The sequence below is a fragment of the Sphaerodactylus townsendi genome, linkage group LG06, assembly GCF_021028975.2.
Source record: "Sphaerodactylus townsendi isolate TG3544 linkage group LG06, MPM_Stown_v2.3, whole genome shotgun sequence".
NCBI lineage: Eukaryota > Metazoa > Chordata > Lepidosauria > Squamata > Sphaerodactylidae > Sphaerodactylus > Sphaerodactylus townsendi.
Genome location: NC_059430.1, coordinates 100,233,244 through 100,251,399, shown reverse-complemented (window position 1 = coordinate 100,251,399; position 18,156 = coordinate 100,233,244). Strand labels below are relative to the sequence as shown.

The following is an 18,156-nucleotide window of genomic DNA, read 5'->3' as shown; positions in this document are numbered from 1 at the left end:
ACCAAGATAAGAGCTGAAGACCAGGGGGTGGGGTCAGAAAACTGGTAGACTGTAGAGGCCAGAACTCACTGTCCTGAATTGTGAGCAAAGCACACTGGGATGCAGTGAGAAACAAATTATCACCCCAAATTATCCTACACAACCTGCGGAGGAGGCTACTCAATGTGTCTCTGAATGATTCCCTGTTCTGGTCTTGTTTCCCTCATATTCACTTCTGCTGCAGGTAGAGAACTCAGGGACATTTAGTCACACTCTAACATGGAGACAGAAGAATTATCTGTCCTCATTAAGGTCACTGCAGGGAAACAGGGAGTGGTTCTACTCAAAACCGTAATTTTCACACACTGTAAAAAAAGGCTTTGGAAGTATAAGTATTTTAATGGTTCCACTTTTAATTTGGAAAAAAGTCTCTATTACCAGAAGTCTGGAAATATTGGTCTAGACTGGATTAGCTAGACTGAATTAGCTGGCAAACCAGTCCCAGCCTAAAAAATACTAGTTAAGTTGATCATTGGACATGGTAGTTTTCTGGATATTGTCTGTCAATGTATTTGATAATTCACGAAAATTAAATCCTATTACTCAAGCCAGATGAGATCTGTAGAATTCAGAAGCCTTGAAGGAAACTCACCTCCTGAGGAATTAAAATGAATTCCATTTGTTAAGGGCACCCTCACGGTCATGGCCTGGTAGGGAAGAGAAGAAGGGACAGTTTGGATGAAATGAGATCTGAATTATTGATAAATGGATTTAATCATCTGTGGAATACTTGATTAAAGTAATTATCAGCCAGGCCAGTTCAGTTGCACCCCAGTGATAAAGGAAGAATTCTTCCGTCTCCTTACCATCCTGTCTGTTCTTTTGGCTTATACGAATCTAAATTTGGGAGTGTGTGTGGTAGGGGAAGGGGGAGCTCGCCAGTTGAGAAGGGTCTTCTGATTATTCCGTTCTGCTTTCCTGGACCAAAGTGGACAGCACATGGGGCCCATGGAACCACTGGAGTTTGTGCTCCAAGACGTGCGACACAGGCTGGCAGAGACGCTTCCGCATGTGTCAAGGGACAGGCGTGCAAGGCTACCCGTGCGAGGGCAGCGGGGAGGAAGTCAGGACGTGCAACGAGAAGAAATGCCCAGGTATCCTCACTGGGGTGCACTTCAACCTGTCCGGTGGTGAGACAATCTCTCCTTTCCACTGGCAAAGGGGGGTCTCTGTGAATCTTGGAAACAAACCCTCACCACCCTATCTGCCCCTTTGGGCACTCACGCCAGTGTCTTGGTGGATTACCTGCAAAGGTAATTCTGATTGCCCCCAACCCAAACCCATCAACTATTCCTCCACCAGCACTATCTGGAGCTCTGGGGCATGAACCCAGAAGGCCTTACCCAGATCCTTACCATGGTGAGCTATCTCAAGAACAGAAAGGAAGAGGGTGGTGCATCATTCCCATCAACAGTGAGCAACCAGGGTAAAGGCTCTAGATTGGTTTGAACTGCAAGCCTGACCTCCTGTCCAGGTCTGGTCAGTTGAGCAGCTACTGCAAGCCCACCCACCAACATTTATCCTGTTGGGCGTTACCTGTAACCACCCCATTTAGTTCTCTTCTTCCTCTATACTCTCTGCCCATCCATAAACACCCCTTAGTTCCTCAAAAGATGCATATCCTCAGCTTACACCCAAGAACCCTCTACAGCTATCACCCAACCAGTTCACCCCTAAACTTCCAGACTTGTCCGTGTACTTCAGAAGTCCTGCTTCTCTCTACCGAGCCCCTCACCTTTCACCATCTTTTCCTTTTGCAGCATACCACGAGATGTGCAAGGAGGAATACGTCACGCTCATGACTTGGAAGAAAGCCGCGGCTGGTGAAATAGTCTACAACAAATGCCCAGCCAATGCCACAGGTAGGCAGCTTGGTGAGAGGGTATCCCCACCTAGGGAGTCTAGATCAGGGGTAGGGAACCTGCGGCTCTCCAGATGTTCAGGAACTACAATTCCCATCAGCCCCTACCGGCCATGCTGACAGAGGCTGATGGGAATTGTAGTTCCTGAACATCTGGAGAGCCGCAGGTTCCCTACCCCTGGTCTAGATGATATCGGAGGAGAGGCGAGAGGGGGAGGAGGCCTTATAGAGGCCAGATGGTGAAGATGAAGGCGGGTGTGCCATGAAATCTCTTGGCTTACCTGGGTATCCCAGTGGAAACTGAAGGCCCTTTTCTGTACATTTCGAGGGTATAGAGTGGCAAGCTGCAGTCAAAGCTCTGCTCATGACTTGAATTCAGTCCTGACAGAAGTTGGTTTCAGGTAGCTGACTTCAGGTTGACTCAGCCCTCCATCGTTCTGAGGTTGGTAAAATGTGTACCCAGCTTGCTGGGGGTAAAGTGTAGATGTCTGGGGAAGGTAATGGCAAACCACCCCATTAACACAGTCTGCCTAGTAAACATTGTGATGTGACATTACCCCATGGGTCAGTAATGACCTGGTGGTTGCACAGGGGGTCTACCTTTACCTTTTAAAAGCCACACTAGCCAAAAGGTTTCTATTAGGTTTTCCTGCTCTATCCTGATTTCTGTACTGCTTCAATGTGCAAAAGAGTTCTTCCGCTTTATAGGTACTAACTTCACAGTTCCTTACACCCAGAGCATTGCCTTGCTCTCATCTGTCACTCCAACTTTGTACCTTTAAAAAAATGAACCTAACCACTTACACATCCAGTCATTCATGAAAATGGCCTCTTTCTAACTTTGTATAATGTAAAAAATTGCATATATCTCCGTGTTTTGCAAGTCTCCTGCCACAACACCTTGTCAAACATCCCTCCCTACCCCAGCCCTTGAAGATTTTGAAGTAGTCTTGCTAAGTTAGCCATGTTGGAAAAGCTACATATTTAGTTGTGCAATTTTGGCAGCATGTTTTATGGCCGCTGGTCTGGGTAGGATCAAGCATGTTGAATGTCCACACCTATGAGAGGTCTCTGGTTGTGTTATCTTTTCCCCTTAGGATCTGCCAGTCGCCGGTGCCTGCTCAACTCCCAGGGTGTGGCTTATTGGAGTGCACCCAGCTTTGCACGCTGCATTTCCCACGAATACCGATACTTACATCTCTCAGTAGGTGCAGACTCGTGATAGGCATTTGAGCCTCCCTCTGTCTCTCTCTTTCTCTTCTGTACTGCTGCGTTGCTGGTTTTTTTGCCCCTGCCTTGTAAAAAGAAGGGAGAATCTTATGGGAGGAGGAAAGGTGTGGTTATACCCACAACAAGAACAAATGCAGTAATAAATGCATAATTCTTCGTGCATTTCAGTGTGGTGTAGTGGTTAAGAGCAGGTGCACTCTAATCTGGGGAACTGGGTTTGATTCCCCGCTCTGCCACTTGAGCTGTGGAAGCTTATCTGGTGAACCAGATTCACTTGTGTACTCCAAGACATGCCAGCTGGGTGGCCTTGGGCTTGTCACAGTTTTTCTGAGCTCTCTCAGCCCCACCCACCTCACAGGGTGTTTGGGGGGGGGGGGGAGGAAAGGAGATTGTAAGCCCCTTTGAGTCTCCTTTCAAGAGAGAAGGGGGGGACTATAAATCCAACTCTTCTTCTTCTTCTTCATTGATCAAGAAAGCTGCTTTATCTGCATACATAAAATTCTGTCTTTTAAAAGGGGTATCATTGGTTCTTTATTTGCCTGTTTAGTTAAATCTGGATAAGTACATGTTGGAAAGTTCTTAGTGCATTGAATTGGCTATGGCTTAACAACAGTCTTCCAGAGCAAGGTATATGGCAGGGGTCTGCAACCTGTGGCTCTCCAGATGTTCATGGACTACAATTCCCATTTGGCCATGCTGGCAGGGGCTGATGGGAATTGTAGTCCATGAACATCTGGAGATCCACAGGTTGAAGACCCCTGGTATTTGGGGACGGGGGAGCGTTGCAGTGAGTAGAAGGAAACAGAGGGAGGAGCATACGTTGTAATCCAGGGGTCTCCAACAGATGGGCCACAGGATGCTACAGAGTAGTGTTTATAGCCCTAGAAGCCCAGGGAAAGATCATGAAAGAAAGTAGGAATTGTTTCTTTGCTGATAATTTGGCTTATAGGAGTTTCTTCTGTACTGACAGGCTGGGTGGATAATTTAACTTCTGTTGCTCTTTCTAGACAAAACAAAGTTTGGTAATGTGGTGGTGGTGGTGGTGAAGTGGCTTGGAATATTTTTCATGACCAAGAAGTAGATCTTGTTAAAGAAAAAGGTTGCCAAACCTGTTAGAATGGCTTTGAGTTGGATTGGGGCAGTTCAGAGAAGGCGTCCCATCTGAGTCTTGTGGGTTTCAGAGGGTTCAAATGTGCATAGCTTTGTCAAGAGGTAACTTTACACTGAGCTCATCCAGCAGTCTGTAAGGTTTGTTCTGGCTGGCAGCAACTGTTCAAGGACTAAGGCCATTTAAAAACCCCACAGTCTGGGGTCCTTTAACTGGCAGTTTCACCTTACGTATGCTTAGTGTGCAGTCCGGCACTGAGCTTTGGCCTTACCTATTCTACCCTGTCCTGAATTCAGCTCCGAGAACACCTGGCCAAGGGGCAGCGCATGCTGGCTGGAGAAGGCATGTCTCAAGTGGTCCGTGGGCTGTTGGAGCTCGTGGCACGCAAGACCTACTACAGCGGGGACCTGCTGTTCTCTGTGGAGATCCTGCGCAATGTCACAGACACTTACAAGAGAGCGACCTACATCCCCTCTGCAGATGACGTGCAGGTATTGACCCAAGGTTTTGGAGCGGGAATTGGCAATTTTAAAGTGCATGGGGTGCCTAGGCAGAGAAGTGTTCTTAAGGAAGACACGCTTTTGTATGGCCGTGTGGTAAGGAGTGCTAAAGTGGCATTATGTGTAAGCATTGCAGTGAATGGGGTCTGTGTTCTTTTTATTATGCTCGAAAAACAAAGCCAAATGGTGACCCAATTCATGCAGTATGCATAGATTTTTTAAAAATTCAAAGAAGATATTTTGCTGTCCTTGGGGACAGTCAAGACTGTGGAAATGCCATCCCCAGAAGTCAGAAACTTGCTTAGCTATAATATATAATATAATATATAGGTGCTTCCTATATAATATATAGGTGCTTCCTCCGGTTGGTAGCCGAGTCATACAGTCACGATCTCTTTTCCACATGATGAGATCTAGGAACGTGCTTTTTAAATGAAACGCCCAAACCAGAAAAACTGGGGGTGATGAAATGTGAGCAGAATTGTCACCACCACAATGTTTTGAAGTTCACTTAGGAGTTCTTATTGAGACTGAAGCAGCAAAATTATGGTATGACTGCTGAAATTGCTCAGGAGATTCCCACCTCATTTTGAGGCTATCCCAAAGGCAGAAGAAGACCAGGCTATGTAACGGCTGGAACCTTCCCAGAAGCTGTTCCTCACCCTCTCTTTTCCCCTACAGCGGTTCTTCCAAGTTGTCAGCTACATGGTGGATGCAGAAAACAGGGACAAGTGGGAGGATGCTCAACAGGTAAGCAGGTACAGGTTGGGCCAGAGGGCCAGGTGTGTTTGTGGTGGGGAGGGGGGTGAGGGGGTATGCCTTCTTATTTTGACACACAGACACATCCTTGGATCTGCTTTTCAGGTCTTGCCTGGCTCTGTCCTTCTCATGAAGGTGGTTGAGGATTTCATCCATCTGGTGGGAGACGCACTCAAAGCCTTCCAGAGTTCACTCATTGTCACAGACAATTTGGGTGAGTGGCCAGAAGATGGGGAGTGGTTTCATTGGTGGCAGGAGCGAAAGTATCGGAGCAGCTGGATTGGAAACCAAGCCTGAAAGGCATGTTCAGTGATTGGAGCTGGAAGCTTGGCCTAGAACTGTAGGCCGAAATTCGTTCATTTATTCATAGTCCGCCTTTCTCATTGAGACTGTAGGTGGATTACAGAATTAGAAAAACAATGCATCGAAGACCAGTATAATAAAATACAGTAGACCTAGATTACATTGAACTAAATAAAATACAGTAGACCTGGAACACTGAAATAAAATCAGAATAACTCTTCTAATAAACAGTCCCATTTACAGTACAGCAGGTAGGAATTCTTGTCTGTTGCCCAGATGTGGGTTCTCAGACTGGGTCAACCCTAAGGCTTCTCATGGCCTGCCAGTAACAGGAACCAATATTGCACAGCCTTGCTCCATTCTGTGCTCCAGGTGCTCCCTGAGGCTAGAGCATTTAGAGTTCCAGAGTACACATCAGATTAGATCCCCCACCCAGAAGTACTGACAGATCACTCATAAAAAATCTGGTAGTGACCCCCTCCCCTTCCCCTGTTCTTCCCCTTTTTTTTACTTTCTCCCACCCTTGGCAGTAATCAGCATCCAGAGAGAACCAGTTTCAGCTGTCTCCAGTGACATCAATTTCCCCATGAAAGGTCGCCGGGGAATGAAGGACTGGGCACGACACTCGGAGGACAAGATCTTCATCCCCAAGGAAGTGCTGAGCCTCTCATCCTCAGGTAAATAGTGTAGGATGAGCTGCTCAGCATCTGGGGGAGTGGCAAGTTGGTTGCCTGTGACCCCTTCATACACATCTCGGTTGGAATGAAAAAGGAGGGCTGTATTTATTGCCTAGGAGCTGCAGTATTGCTGAAGTTAACCCAGTATACACATGATTACCAGTGTGTGGCTGTAGAATATGTGTGTGTGTGTGTGTGTTTGAGTGTGAAAATATGTATGTATATAAAGTTGCAATTACGAATTTTAATTTTTAAATTGTCATAGCACATTTGAAAGAATTCTGGATGATCTGGAGTTTGAAATCTACATTTTAAAAAACAGTATAAATCAGTACAGTCAACAGGGTGGGACAGCCATTAAGCAGTGCATCAATCTTGCTTTTTTGTTCACCTTTCTCTCTGCACAGAAATGGACGAATCAGCCTATTTTGTGATCGGTGCTATCTTGTATCGTACGCTGGGATTGATCCTGCCTCCTCCTCGGTTAGTAGTTCACGTGGAAACTGTAAGACAGAACTCTCTAGTGCGTAAACACTTGTCTCCAAGGAAATGTCAAGTAGGGTTGAGGGAGGCGCTCCTGTATTTGGGTGAAACTCTATGGTAAAAAGAGCCTCTACCATAGAGTTTTTGCCCAAATACCAGTGTGTCTTCCTTGACATCACTGATCTGATTATGTCAGTCAATGACGTTGGTGCTGGTCTCCCTCTGTAGGACTCCTCCCTACCTTATCTGTGGGCCTGATTTTGCAGCAGCCTGTTTTAAATACTGGGTTCTGAAAAAATAGGTTGTTAGGGAGGAAATGGAATGATGGCAAATGCTATATCGTGCTCCCCTCTCTCCAGAAACAAGCCCTTGGTCTTTTTTAAAGCCACAAGATTACCTAGAATCTGGCTTTGGAACACATCCTGAGCAAACAAGAGAACTAATTCCTTTTCCCTCTGCAGAAGTCCCTTGGCTGTCATGTCCAGAGTTCTTACGGTGACAGTGAGGCCACCAACCAAAGCTATGGAACCCTTGATTGCTGTGGAATTGTCCCACATCTTCAATGTAAGTGCACAAAGCCCCCTCCCCCCCCCCGCCCCCCAATTGGTATGGTGGCATGGAAACCATGCGGTTGGAAAGACAGGTAGCATCCAACCCCAAAGGTTTTGTCTTTTTACATATATATTCTGCTAGATTCTCTCCTTGTCCAACTTCCACTGATGTGTTATGCACCTTAGGTTTCCCCTTCTCTCTTCCTCCCCCATGATTTTTGTAGTCAGAGCATAATTTTCTCTGAAGCAGAGTGTGTATCCAAAACGCTAATCTTTGAAGGGAGGTGGGGAACCATTACATTAATCTTTGGGTGGGTGGGGGATAAACCATTTAAATCTTGGTTAGTAGCAGAGGATGGACTGAATTAGATGGGTTTTGGCTTGTTGCTTTGTTTCGCTGCTTGTGGGATGACCCAACACCTCATAAACTGAAAGTGGAACCAGAAGAATCTAGTGTTCTGGCTGTTGGGTTGCAATGAAACATCTGGTTCACCCTTCCCTGCTTCTACCTTACTCTGTTCTTTGTCTACCCCACCAGGGCACCTCGCATCCACAGTGTGTGACTTGGGAGTACACCAAAGCGTGAGTACATTATAGCCTGCTATTCTGAGGTGTGTTTGTATGCGAACGCTCATGGGAGATGGTGGGCCTGCACAGACAATGGGTGGGGAGTAGGAGGGGGACAGTTGACTGGCAACTTTACTGCCTGTGAAGAGAGTTGTGTAGGGGGATTGTTGATAGATGATTCCCCCAGATTTTCCACAGTGTTTTTAGCTCTGCCTGCCCTGCTCTTCAGTCCATTTTGTAGTCTGCCTTGCTCACTTACTATTCTGGAACTTGAAATATCCAATTGGCTGAAAAAGCATGTCATTAGGAGGGAAAGCATTTTGTGGGTCAGGAGGAAGTATGCTACTCACTCCCAAGTGCACAGGCATGTGACTGGCTGCTCCCCTTGGTGGGACGCTTAGTCCTCTGGTAGGATCGTTGTATGATCTCTGACAGATTTGTATTGAGAACAGTTGCCTGAGTTGTTCTTGACGGAGCTGTGCTGAAGAATGACTTCGTAAAAACTTGCTTTGTTGGGAGTTACATCGGCGGTGGGGAAAAGTGCTGTGTAATCACAGCCAACCTGGCAACCCCACAGGGTTTTCAAGGCAAGAGGTGGGTTGCCTTTGGATGCTTCTGCATAGTGACCCTGGGTGTCCTTCATCATCTCCCATCCAAGTACTCACCACGGCGGATGCTGCTCAGCTTGCAAGATCCAATAAGACTGAGCTAGCCTGGGTCAAATCAGGTTATATTAATAGTGTCTCTATTATCATTCAATAAGATTAGTTAGGCCTTATAAGAAAACAAGATCAATTTCTTGAGATTGTGGCAGACAGCCAGGATATGTGTATGGATTGAGGGCTAACATTGTTATGAACAAGATAAGCAATGCCTTTTGTCTTTTTCCTGCTCCGTGTTTACTTGAGCTGTTTGGCGGTCCAAGGCTGTAGATATCTCTAAATTTTGTTCATTGTAGAACTGTCTCTATATACAGCATGTTTTCTTTGCTGAGATGTGGTCGTCTTTGGTATGCATATCTGTCTAGATTTTGCATATCTGATGTAACATACTTTATATACCTGGCGGGAAGGTATTATACTTCTTCCGAAACTTATTACCCTGGCTTCTTCTTCTTTCCAAACTCATTTAAAGAAACTTGTTCTTAGTGGGGTGCTGTGAGGTTTCCGGGCTGCATGGCTGTGTTCCAGTAGCATTTTCTTCTGACATTTTACCTGAATCTGTGGCTGGCATCTTCAGAGGATCTGATGGTAGTAAAGATGCCAGCCACAGATGCAGGCGAAACATCAGGAGAAAACACTACTGGAACACAGCCATACAGTCCGGAAACCCCATAACACCCCAGTGGTTCTGGCCATGAAAGCCTTCAACAATAGCTTGTTCTTAGCTTCAAAGCCATTTACAGCCTGGGGCCCACATATCTGATGGAGATGGAGGAGTAGGGGGGGGGAGGAGGAAGAGGAGGAGGAGGGTTGGATTTGTCACTCAGCTGGCGTGTGTTGGAATGTACAGGCCAATCTGAATTCCCCAGATAAGCCTCCACAGCTCAGGAGGCAGAGCGGGGAATCAAACCTGGTTCCTCCAGATTGGAGTACACCTGCTCTTAACCACTACGCCGCTGCTTTCTTTCACCTTATGAACCTGGGGGCCACTTATGGTCCTCAAGCCAGTTTTTCTTTATGATTCCTTCACCTCTGCCCTTGTCCTTTGTGGAATGGGGTGCCAGAGGAGGTGAGAAGGCTGCCCTCATTCAGAAAAAGGAACCAAAACCACCTTTTGCAAGGATTTTCTTGGGGTTTGAATTGTGATTGGTTGTCACTGGGCAACCTGTTGTCAGTTTTATCTTGTGAGTTTTTTTATTGTTGCATTACTGAGTTACTCAGTAGTTATATTTAGGCTGTATGTGTTGAAGAGCAATACAGAAATATTTTATAACTCATAAAATGAACTAATATTGCAGTAAGATAGAGTGTGTACGAGCAGCAGAACTCTGTACGACGGACACTAATTCTTCAAAGGCACCTAGTGTCTTATTTAAGGTAACATCAGAGACCTGAACTACCTCGGGGAACCTGTTAGTCTGTTGCAAGTCTCCAGTGTTATAGACCTGGATACCAGCTGCCCTGCTGCCTCAACGGCTCCTGGACTGAGTCAGTCTTGGAGGCCTCATCTGACCAGGCTTGTATTCCTGCTGGGCATCAGGGCTGGCTCTCTAGCAAAGCCACCGAACTGATTGTTTGGGGCAATGGAGGGAGGGGGTGCAATGTGCCACAGGACTGTGACTTGCTTTACCTATCAGTGGCTCACAGAGACGTAGCTCCAAGGAAGGGGTGTGTGACGCACCAGGTGCACTCCCCTGCAGGTGTGTTGTGAGGGCGGGGCGGGGGGGTTCCAGGGCAGGGGTGGAGGACGCACCAGTGCACCGGGCGCTTTTCTCCTTTGCTACGCCTCTGGTGGCTCATGAAATGATTGGCACTCCCCCTTTGTGCCCGCCCTGCAACTGACTGAATGCAAGCTAGACTGCCTTGACCCCTACTATCAGTGGCACAAGGCTAGTAATGGATGGTTTATCAGTTGTTTCCTTTATAAGAATGGAATAACAGCAACTCACCTTATGCAGCTGGTGTTGAGTTAGTTTAAGAAGTTGCTGTACCTGCTTTCAGCCTTGGTGCCAGGCTAAGGGGGACAAAAGAAATCTAAGTGTTTGCTTAAAGAGTTTTTCATCTCACATCATTTGCAAGTAGGCTGAAGGCAGCTTGTGACCAATTGTAAAACGTACATGTGATTTAAAAAGATGAACAAAATCTAAATCCTTCCCAGTGATTATCAGTGACCAGTATTAGCAACAGCCTTGTAGCCATCCAGCCACCAAGAACTTCCAACACCCCATTAAGAAGGTTTGGGTTTCTCAGAATTCACAGAGTTGATACCTTCCTGACATCCTTGGGAAGGCTGTTCCTCTATGTGGGAACCCCTGCAGGAAAAACTCAGATGGGGCCTGCAACAGTCAACCCCTTTCTGTAAAAAGGCAAGAGGACCAGATCTTGGATGGAGTGACCGAAAAGTCACACAGAGATATCCTGAGAGAGAGACACAGAGAGAGAGAGACAGAGACAGAGTGAGACACAGAGAAAGACACAGAGAGATACAGAGAGACAGACAGACAGGCAGTTCTAAATATTTCTGGGTCCAGGGCCCCAAAGGGCACCTTGGATTAAACTCAGGAACAAATGACAACTTGGGTAAAATCTGGACTGTGTGTGTACGTACAAGGATTAGCACTAGACAGCAAACACCTGCAGAATTTGCACTCTGTTGTCTGCCAGGGCAGCCCCCATATACAGCATGTACAATCTCAAGGTCACCATGCTACGGATTGGCATGTTCATTCCATGAAAGGAGACACTTTACATGACAAACGAAACTCTAAAAAAAAAGCACTCCTTGCTGCAGCGTGAACTTGTTGCTGTAGTAAAGATCAGCCTCTCATGAGGCCCCAGGACTCTTAACTGATAGGAATAAATTAACCCCATCTAAGGAGAGCATAGTGCCCTCAAGGATGCTGCCGCTGCCAGCCAATATCCACTCTATCTTGTCGGGAGTCAATTTCCATTTGTTCCACCTTAGCCACCAGACCACAACAAATAGACACTGACCCCGAACAGAGTAAATAAACCCTATCTAGCCACATGAACAAGGTAGATTTATTGTTGTTGTTGTTGTTTATTCAAAAGGTAGGCTAACAGCAGTTCCATATTGTTTCTGATCCAGCTAGACTCAGGAAGTTTGCCTATCCACACGTCATGAGGACTTTCTGTTCTAGCCCCCCTGTATAATTATGTCCCTCAAACAAGCTGTGCATGTAAAGAAAAGCATTGTATTCATTGTGTTCATTGGGTAGTCTTTGGAGGTAGGATGTGAGTTACCTGTTCCAGGTTCTTTTGCCCACAAATTCAAGGGCTAAAAGTTGATGTTAGTTATCTCTTAGGGCATTTCTATGCTGCTGCTCTCCCCAAAGGGACTCCCTAAAGTTCCAGAATGCAAAGCAACTCATCAATCAATCAAAAACCTGTAATGGCATTTTACAAATGATAAAAGGGAATATTAACAAATAATTAAAAATCAAATAATTAAAAATAATTAAAAATCAAGGTTGTTTACAAAAAGGGAGCAACTTATGTCTTTAGCTTGATGTTGGAAAAGGTGTAGTGCAGGGGTCTGCAACCTGCGGCTCTCCAGATGTTCATGGACTACAAATCCCATTTGGCCATGCTGGCAGGGGCTGATGGGGATTGTAGTCCATGAACATCTGGAGAGCCGCAGGTTGCAGGCCCCTGGTGTAGCGGGATCTGTCAGCCATTATGATGGATAGAAAATAAGCCACCGGAGAGGTTATTGTTTCTTTCCTGTCAATCAACAAAAGCTTCACACGATCCTTGTCCAAAAGACCATTCTGATTTTCAAGCAATTGTCCAAGGACAAGTGTTCGGACAAGTGTAAGGGGCAGTGAAGAATAATATGGATGAGTGTATCCAGTTTGTTAGCATCACAAGAACACAGTCTAGCAGAGTATGGAGTTTGTGAAAATCTCCCTAGCAACTCATTTTAGACAAACACAGCAATCAGATGACATAAAAGACATCATGGGTGGGCCCTGATTCACAGGGCTGGCTGATTCTGGCCCCAGACTGCAAGCCGCACACGAGTAGACAAGATCATGGCTCTGAACACACTCAAGCTGAAACTGGAGAGAACACAAATTGAAGATCTTCCCAATGTTTAGAAATATGGACTCCGCCGCACCTTCCCAGGTTTACAGTGGAGAGGCCTTCAGCTTAACACCTGGAATTATGAAAATCTCCCCACCCCCAAACTCTCACGGTTACCTGAAGCCGGTGAGGTGAGGGAGCTATCTTGTCCTCTGGTTCTAAACATTCTCTCCATTGCTGTCCGCATTGTATCAAAGGTGCACATTCATTTCTATATCAGGAAGGACCCCAACAAATCCATGCCCATGCTATAAAAAATGAGAGGCTTCTTTAACTAGGCCGACTCCTCCCCCTTTCCACAGTGGGTTAACTTCATTACTAACAGCTATTGATTACCAGGCGCTTGGAGACTGAAGCCTCCTGCCTGCAGCACGTAATTCATTACCAGCTGGCCGCAGGAGAATGCAGCAGCAGATGTAGGACGGATTTCCCTCTCGCTACAGACAAGAAGTCGTGGCAGGGTTCATCTGTTGGTGTGCACTCAAGCCCCTGTGGGGACATCAGAGCTGCAGAGAGAGACACCTGCAGCTCATCACAACAGTGCTGGCTTTCCTTCCCAGGAGGGCTTTTGTATTCTGAGCCAAATGAAAGGCAGTGTCATAGAAAGGTTAGAATGGCAGACTAGGACCAGAGGCCCAAGTTCCAGTCCCAACTCAGCCATGAAACTCTCTAGATTATCTTAGGCTAGTCACTTTCCCTTAGCCTAATCTTGCTATACAGGGCTTTGAGGATAAAATGGGAGAACCACATATTATCCCGAAGTTCTTTGAAGGGTGGTATAAAAATATGCCATGCAGATAAATAGAAATACAGTTGTATAAGTCATACTAGGCCTTCATGCAGCATCAGTGGCCAAGCATCATAGAAACTTAGAATCATGGAGTTGGAAGAGACCACAAGGGCCATCAAGTCCAACCCTCGCCATGCAGGAATACACAGTCAAAACACGCCTGACAGATGACCATCCAGCCTCTGTTTAAAAACCACGTCCCGAGGCAGTGTATTCCACTGCCGAACAAACCCTTACGGTCAGGAAGTTCTTCTTAATGTTTAGGTGTAATCTCTTTTCCTGTACTTTGAATCTGTGACTCCAGGTCTTGATATCTGGAGCAGCAGAAAACAAGCTTGCTCCATCTTCAACATGACATCCCTTCAGATATTCAAACATGGGTATCATGTCACCCTTTAACCTTCTCTTCTGCAGACTAAACATACCTAACTTCCTTAACCAATCCTCATTGGGCATGGAATCCAGACCATTTACCATTTTGGTCGCCCATTTCTGAACCCATTCCAGCTTGTCAGTATCCTTGTTGAACTGAGGTGCCCAGAACTGGACACAGTATTCCTTACACATATTCCATGTAGATGCACAAAAAAAATCCTTTTTTTGTCTTGATATTCAATGGTGGTTGGTTGGTTGTTTTTTTGCTATCAAGTCACAGTTGGCTTAAGGTGACCACCTAGGATTTTCAAGACAAGAGACATTCAAAGGTGGTGTGTCATTGCTTTTCTCTGTGTAGTACCCCTAGACTTCCATGGTGGTCTCCCATTCAAGTACCAACCAGGAGCGATCCTAGTTAGCTTTTGAGATCTGATGAAATGGCCATCCAAGTTAGGATGATGTCCTGCCCTACCTCTTGAGAATTTAAGCCCAGCTACTCTGTACCCCTTTGTCTCTTCTCATCATTATCCCCAAATACCTCCCTTAGAAGAAGAAGAGGAGTTTGGATTTATATCCCACCTTTCTCTCCTGTAGGGAGACTCAACGGGGCTTACAATCTCTTTTTCCTTCCTCTCCGCACAACAGACACTTGTGAGGTAGGTGGGGCTGAGAGAGCTCAGAGAGAACTGTGACTAGGCCAAGGTCACCCAGCAGGAATGTAGGAGTGCGAAAACACATCTGGTTCACCAGTTAAGCCTTTCCCGCTCAGATGGAGAAGTGGGGAATCAAACCTGGTTCTTCAGATTAGAACCCACCTGCTTTTAACCACTATATCATGCTGGCTCTCAAGGCACTTCCCATCTTCTCCATTATGACCCAGTTTCTGCACTTCTGGAGGATTCTTTGATGTATGATTCAGTTCAACATGTCACTTGTGATAGCTGTACGGTAGAACTATGTGGAAAGAATGGAGGAAATGGACACCTTCACTGCCACCATTTTGGCCCCCAGAGAGGGCAGAAAGTTGTGCATACTTGGCAGCTCCTCAGCCCCAAAGTTACTAGAGTTGTGGAACTTGCATCGTGAACAAAGTGATTTTCCTTAATTTTGTCCTCTCTTCGGTAGCACATATATTAAAATCTCTGCTTTCCTTAGTCTCTTCAGTGTATTTTTTTTCCGGATGCTTCCAAAAATGTTCTCATCCACTGGGTGCCCAGTAGCTGTTCTTCTAATGGCAACGTCTTCTCCCAGTGCCAAGTGCCTTCCCCTGCTAGTGGAACATCTTCTGTTCCACTAGCAGCAGTGGCGTAGTGGTCAGAGCAGGTGCATTCTAATCTGGAGAACCGGGTTTGACTCCCAGCTCTGCCACTTGAGCCGTGGAGGCTTATCTCGAGAATTCAGATTAGCCTGTGCACTCCAGCGCATGTCAGCTGGGTGACCTTGGTCTACTCACAGTTCTTTGGAGCTCTCTCAGCCCCACCCACCTCACAGGGTGTTTGTTGTGAGGGGGGAAGGGAAAGGAGTTTGTAAGCCCCTTTGAGTCTCCTACAGGAGAGAAAGGGGGGATATAAATCCAAACTACTACTACTACCACTACCACTACCACTACTACTACTACTACTCCACTTCTTCTTCTCTTCTTGTTCTTCTTGTTCTTCTTGTTCTTCTTGTTCTTGTTCTACTTCTTGTTCTTCTTCTATTCTTCTTCTTCTGTTCTTGTTCTTCTGTTCTTGTTCTTGTTCTTCTTGTTCTTGTTCTTGTTCTTGTTCTTGTTCTTCTTGTTCTTCTTGTTCTTGTTCTTCTACTTCTTGTTGTTGTTGTTGTTGTTGTTGTTGTTGTTGTTCTTCTTCTTCTTCTTCTTCTTCTTCTTCTTCTTCTTCTTCTTCTTCTTCTTCTTCTTCTTCTTCTTCTTCTTCTTCTTCTTCTTCTTCTTCTTCTTCTTCTTCTTCTTCATACAGCCATTAGCAGTATCCAACCCCAGTCTCATTTCCAGAGTGGAACCAATGCATGAGACGCCCTTTGGTTTTTTTTTGCCTTTTTCCTCCTGAACAGCATGTTTATTTGTGTGTTCTATTTAGATCCCGCTTTTCTGACAATTGTTTCCCCCCAAAGCGAGCCACACTAATAGAGAGAGACCGGGGGTTTGCTACTAGAAAGATGAGAGAGACAAGAGAAGCGGAGTGGAGGGAGAAGGGAAATCAATTTGACAGTTGGGATTTATATCCAACTGGAGCTGGACTGATCTTTCTGCTGGGATGGTGGGGGTGTAACTCCCTTGCAGCTTTTAGTCTTCTGGTTGGTGACAAAAGCCATGGCGCCTTTCCCCTCAGTTCAGCGCCTGGGGCAAGTGGAGGAGAGGGGGAGAATTAAGCTGCCTGTAGCCACTTATCCGCTGTCTGAGCGCTGGAGTCTGGTCATGTTCTTTGTGGGAAGAAGGAGTTTCTACACACTGTGGCCATTATTCATTTCATTATTTTTTTTTGCCTTCCTGTGCATTATCAAAGAGTGTGTTCCCACTGATAAAACCCTGCCTGCGACTGTGCACAAAGCACTGTCATGGTACTTTTGTTATGGTGTTGTACTGACATGCCGGGGCATTGAAAGCACACCTCATGAAAAGAACGTCAACGTGAAAATCACAACCAGGTTCCTTTTTTGTTTGGCTTGGCTTTTCGCGGCCGTAGCTTGTCGGATTTTGCAACTGGCTCTCTTGTTACTAACCCAGAGAGGGGGACAGAAGCAAGTGAACTGGAGGAGCGGAGACAGATTGTGCATGCTCCAGTTCCAGAATTGATTTTTTTTAAATGCTCCTGGTGAAACTGGCGTACAGCCTACCAGTCCACTCAACAAAGTTCTGACTTCCCCCTGCCTAAAGAACCTGCCTTCCCCTTTAGTGGCCGTTCTGCAGTTTGAGGCACAATTCTTAGGCTGGAGAAAGGCTTTGAATTTGCAGAGCAGTGTGGTAGGATGCAGGCTGCTGAAGTTAAGAAGAAGTGAAGGGCAGCACAGACTGAGATTCCAGGAACAATAAAGGAAAGAACAGGAAATCGGCTTGCCCCCATATTTCTTAGCCACCCTCATTTTTATGCCTTTGTAATGGGAAATATCGTAAGGGGTCTAGACTCTGTCAAGATGTTAAACTCCTGGCAGAGTCGCTCGAGATGGAATGGTCACAGCTGAGAGACCAGATTAAGATGTATCCACCCCCTTCAGGGATCAGTGGCCACATCAGCAGAAGAGAACAGACAGTTCTAATAGTGATGGGGGCGAGGAATCCATAAGGTGTAGCAGCAGCAGTGGTAGGGGACACAATGGTGGAGGAACTTTGTAGACAACAGCAATGCCACTTCAGCTAACCCTGGTTAGCGCTACACAGAAGACGGCAATGGTAAACCACTTCTGGCCTTTAAAATCCTATGGTGAGAATCCAAAATAAAAAAGATATAGCGCTGGGAGAACGATAGGATGTTTTGAAGGACATTGATTCGTAGGGTCACCCTGAGTTGGAAGCAGCTTCACAGAACATAGCACACACAGAATGGGAGAACATGTTATTTTTCCCTTTACTGGTTCTGTTTATTATTCCTAGTTTCATGTGGGTAGCCATGTTGTTTTGTGGCAGAAGAGCAAGATTCAAATCTAGTACCACCATAAAGACCTGCAAGGTTTCCAGGATAGACGCTTTCGGGTGTCAAAACTTCATGGTTGCTGATGAAAGGATGTTTGACTTTCAAAACCTTCTACCTTTTTATATATATATATATTTAAGTCGATTGACTCAGATTTTCAACCTTCCCAGTTGTAAAATAAGTATCCTGCAAGCTAGGTGTAAAGAATAGATGACAGAGGAAGGTAATGACAAACCACTCTGTAAACATAGTTTGCCTAGTAAATGTCAATGGGACAACACGCTGTGGGTCAGTAATGACCTGGTGCTTGCACAGGGGACTAGCTTCATCTTTATTTAAGGTGCTGTTACGCTTGACTCTTGCTGCTTATTTTTTCTCAGTCTCTTGATGTTTGTGGCACTCTCTCTTTTCGTGGTGGCGGCGTACGTGTCAGAGTGGGGCACATAGCAGTCTCCTATCCAGGCACTGAATACAACTGCACTCTCTTTATTGGTGCAGCAGTGGTGTAGTGGTTA

At 45.9% G+C, this 18,156-nt stretch overlaps 1 protein-coding gene across 1 annotated transcript in view; it reads left to right on the top strand.

Moving 5' to 3' along the window:
* The window catches only part of ADGRB2 (adhesion G protein-coupled receptor B2), a 183,511-nt gene that overhangs the window by 121,654 nt on the left and 43,701 nt on the right, over positions 1-18,156 (top strand). The window contains exons 7-16 of the mRNA XM_048501614.1: positions 969-1,133; positions 1,800-1,901; positions 2,998-3,104; positions 4,535-4,729; positions 5,420-5,488; positions 5,603-5,711; positions 6,331-6,477; positions 6,885-6,960; positions 7,422-7,524; positions 8,050-8,093. Of these exons, the coding sequence (XP_048357571.1) occupies positions 969-1,133; positions 1,800-1,901; positions 2,998-3,104; positions 4,535-4,729; positions 5,420-5,488; positions 5,603-5,711; positions 6,331-6,477; positions 6,885-6,960; positions 7,422-7,524; positions 8,050-8,093 (1,117 nt within the window). The remainder of the gene's footprint in view (positions 1-968; positions 1,134-1,799; positions 1,902-2,997; positions 3,105-4,534; positions 4,730-5,419; positions 5,489-5,602; positions 5,712-6,330; positions 6,478-6,884; positions 6,961-7,421; positions 7,525-8,049; positions 8,094-18,156) is intronic.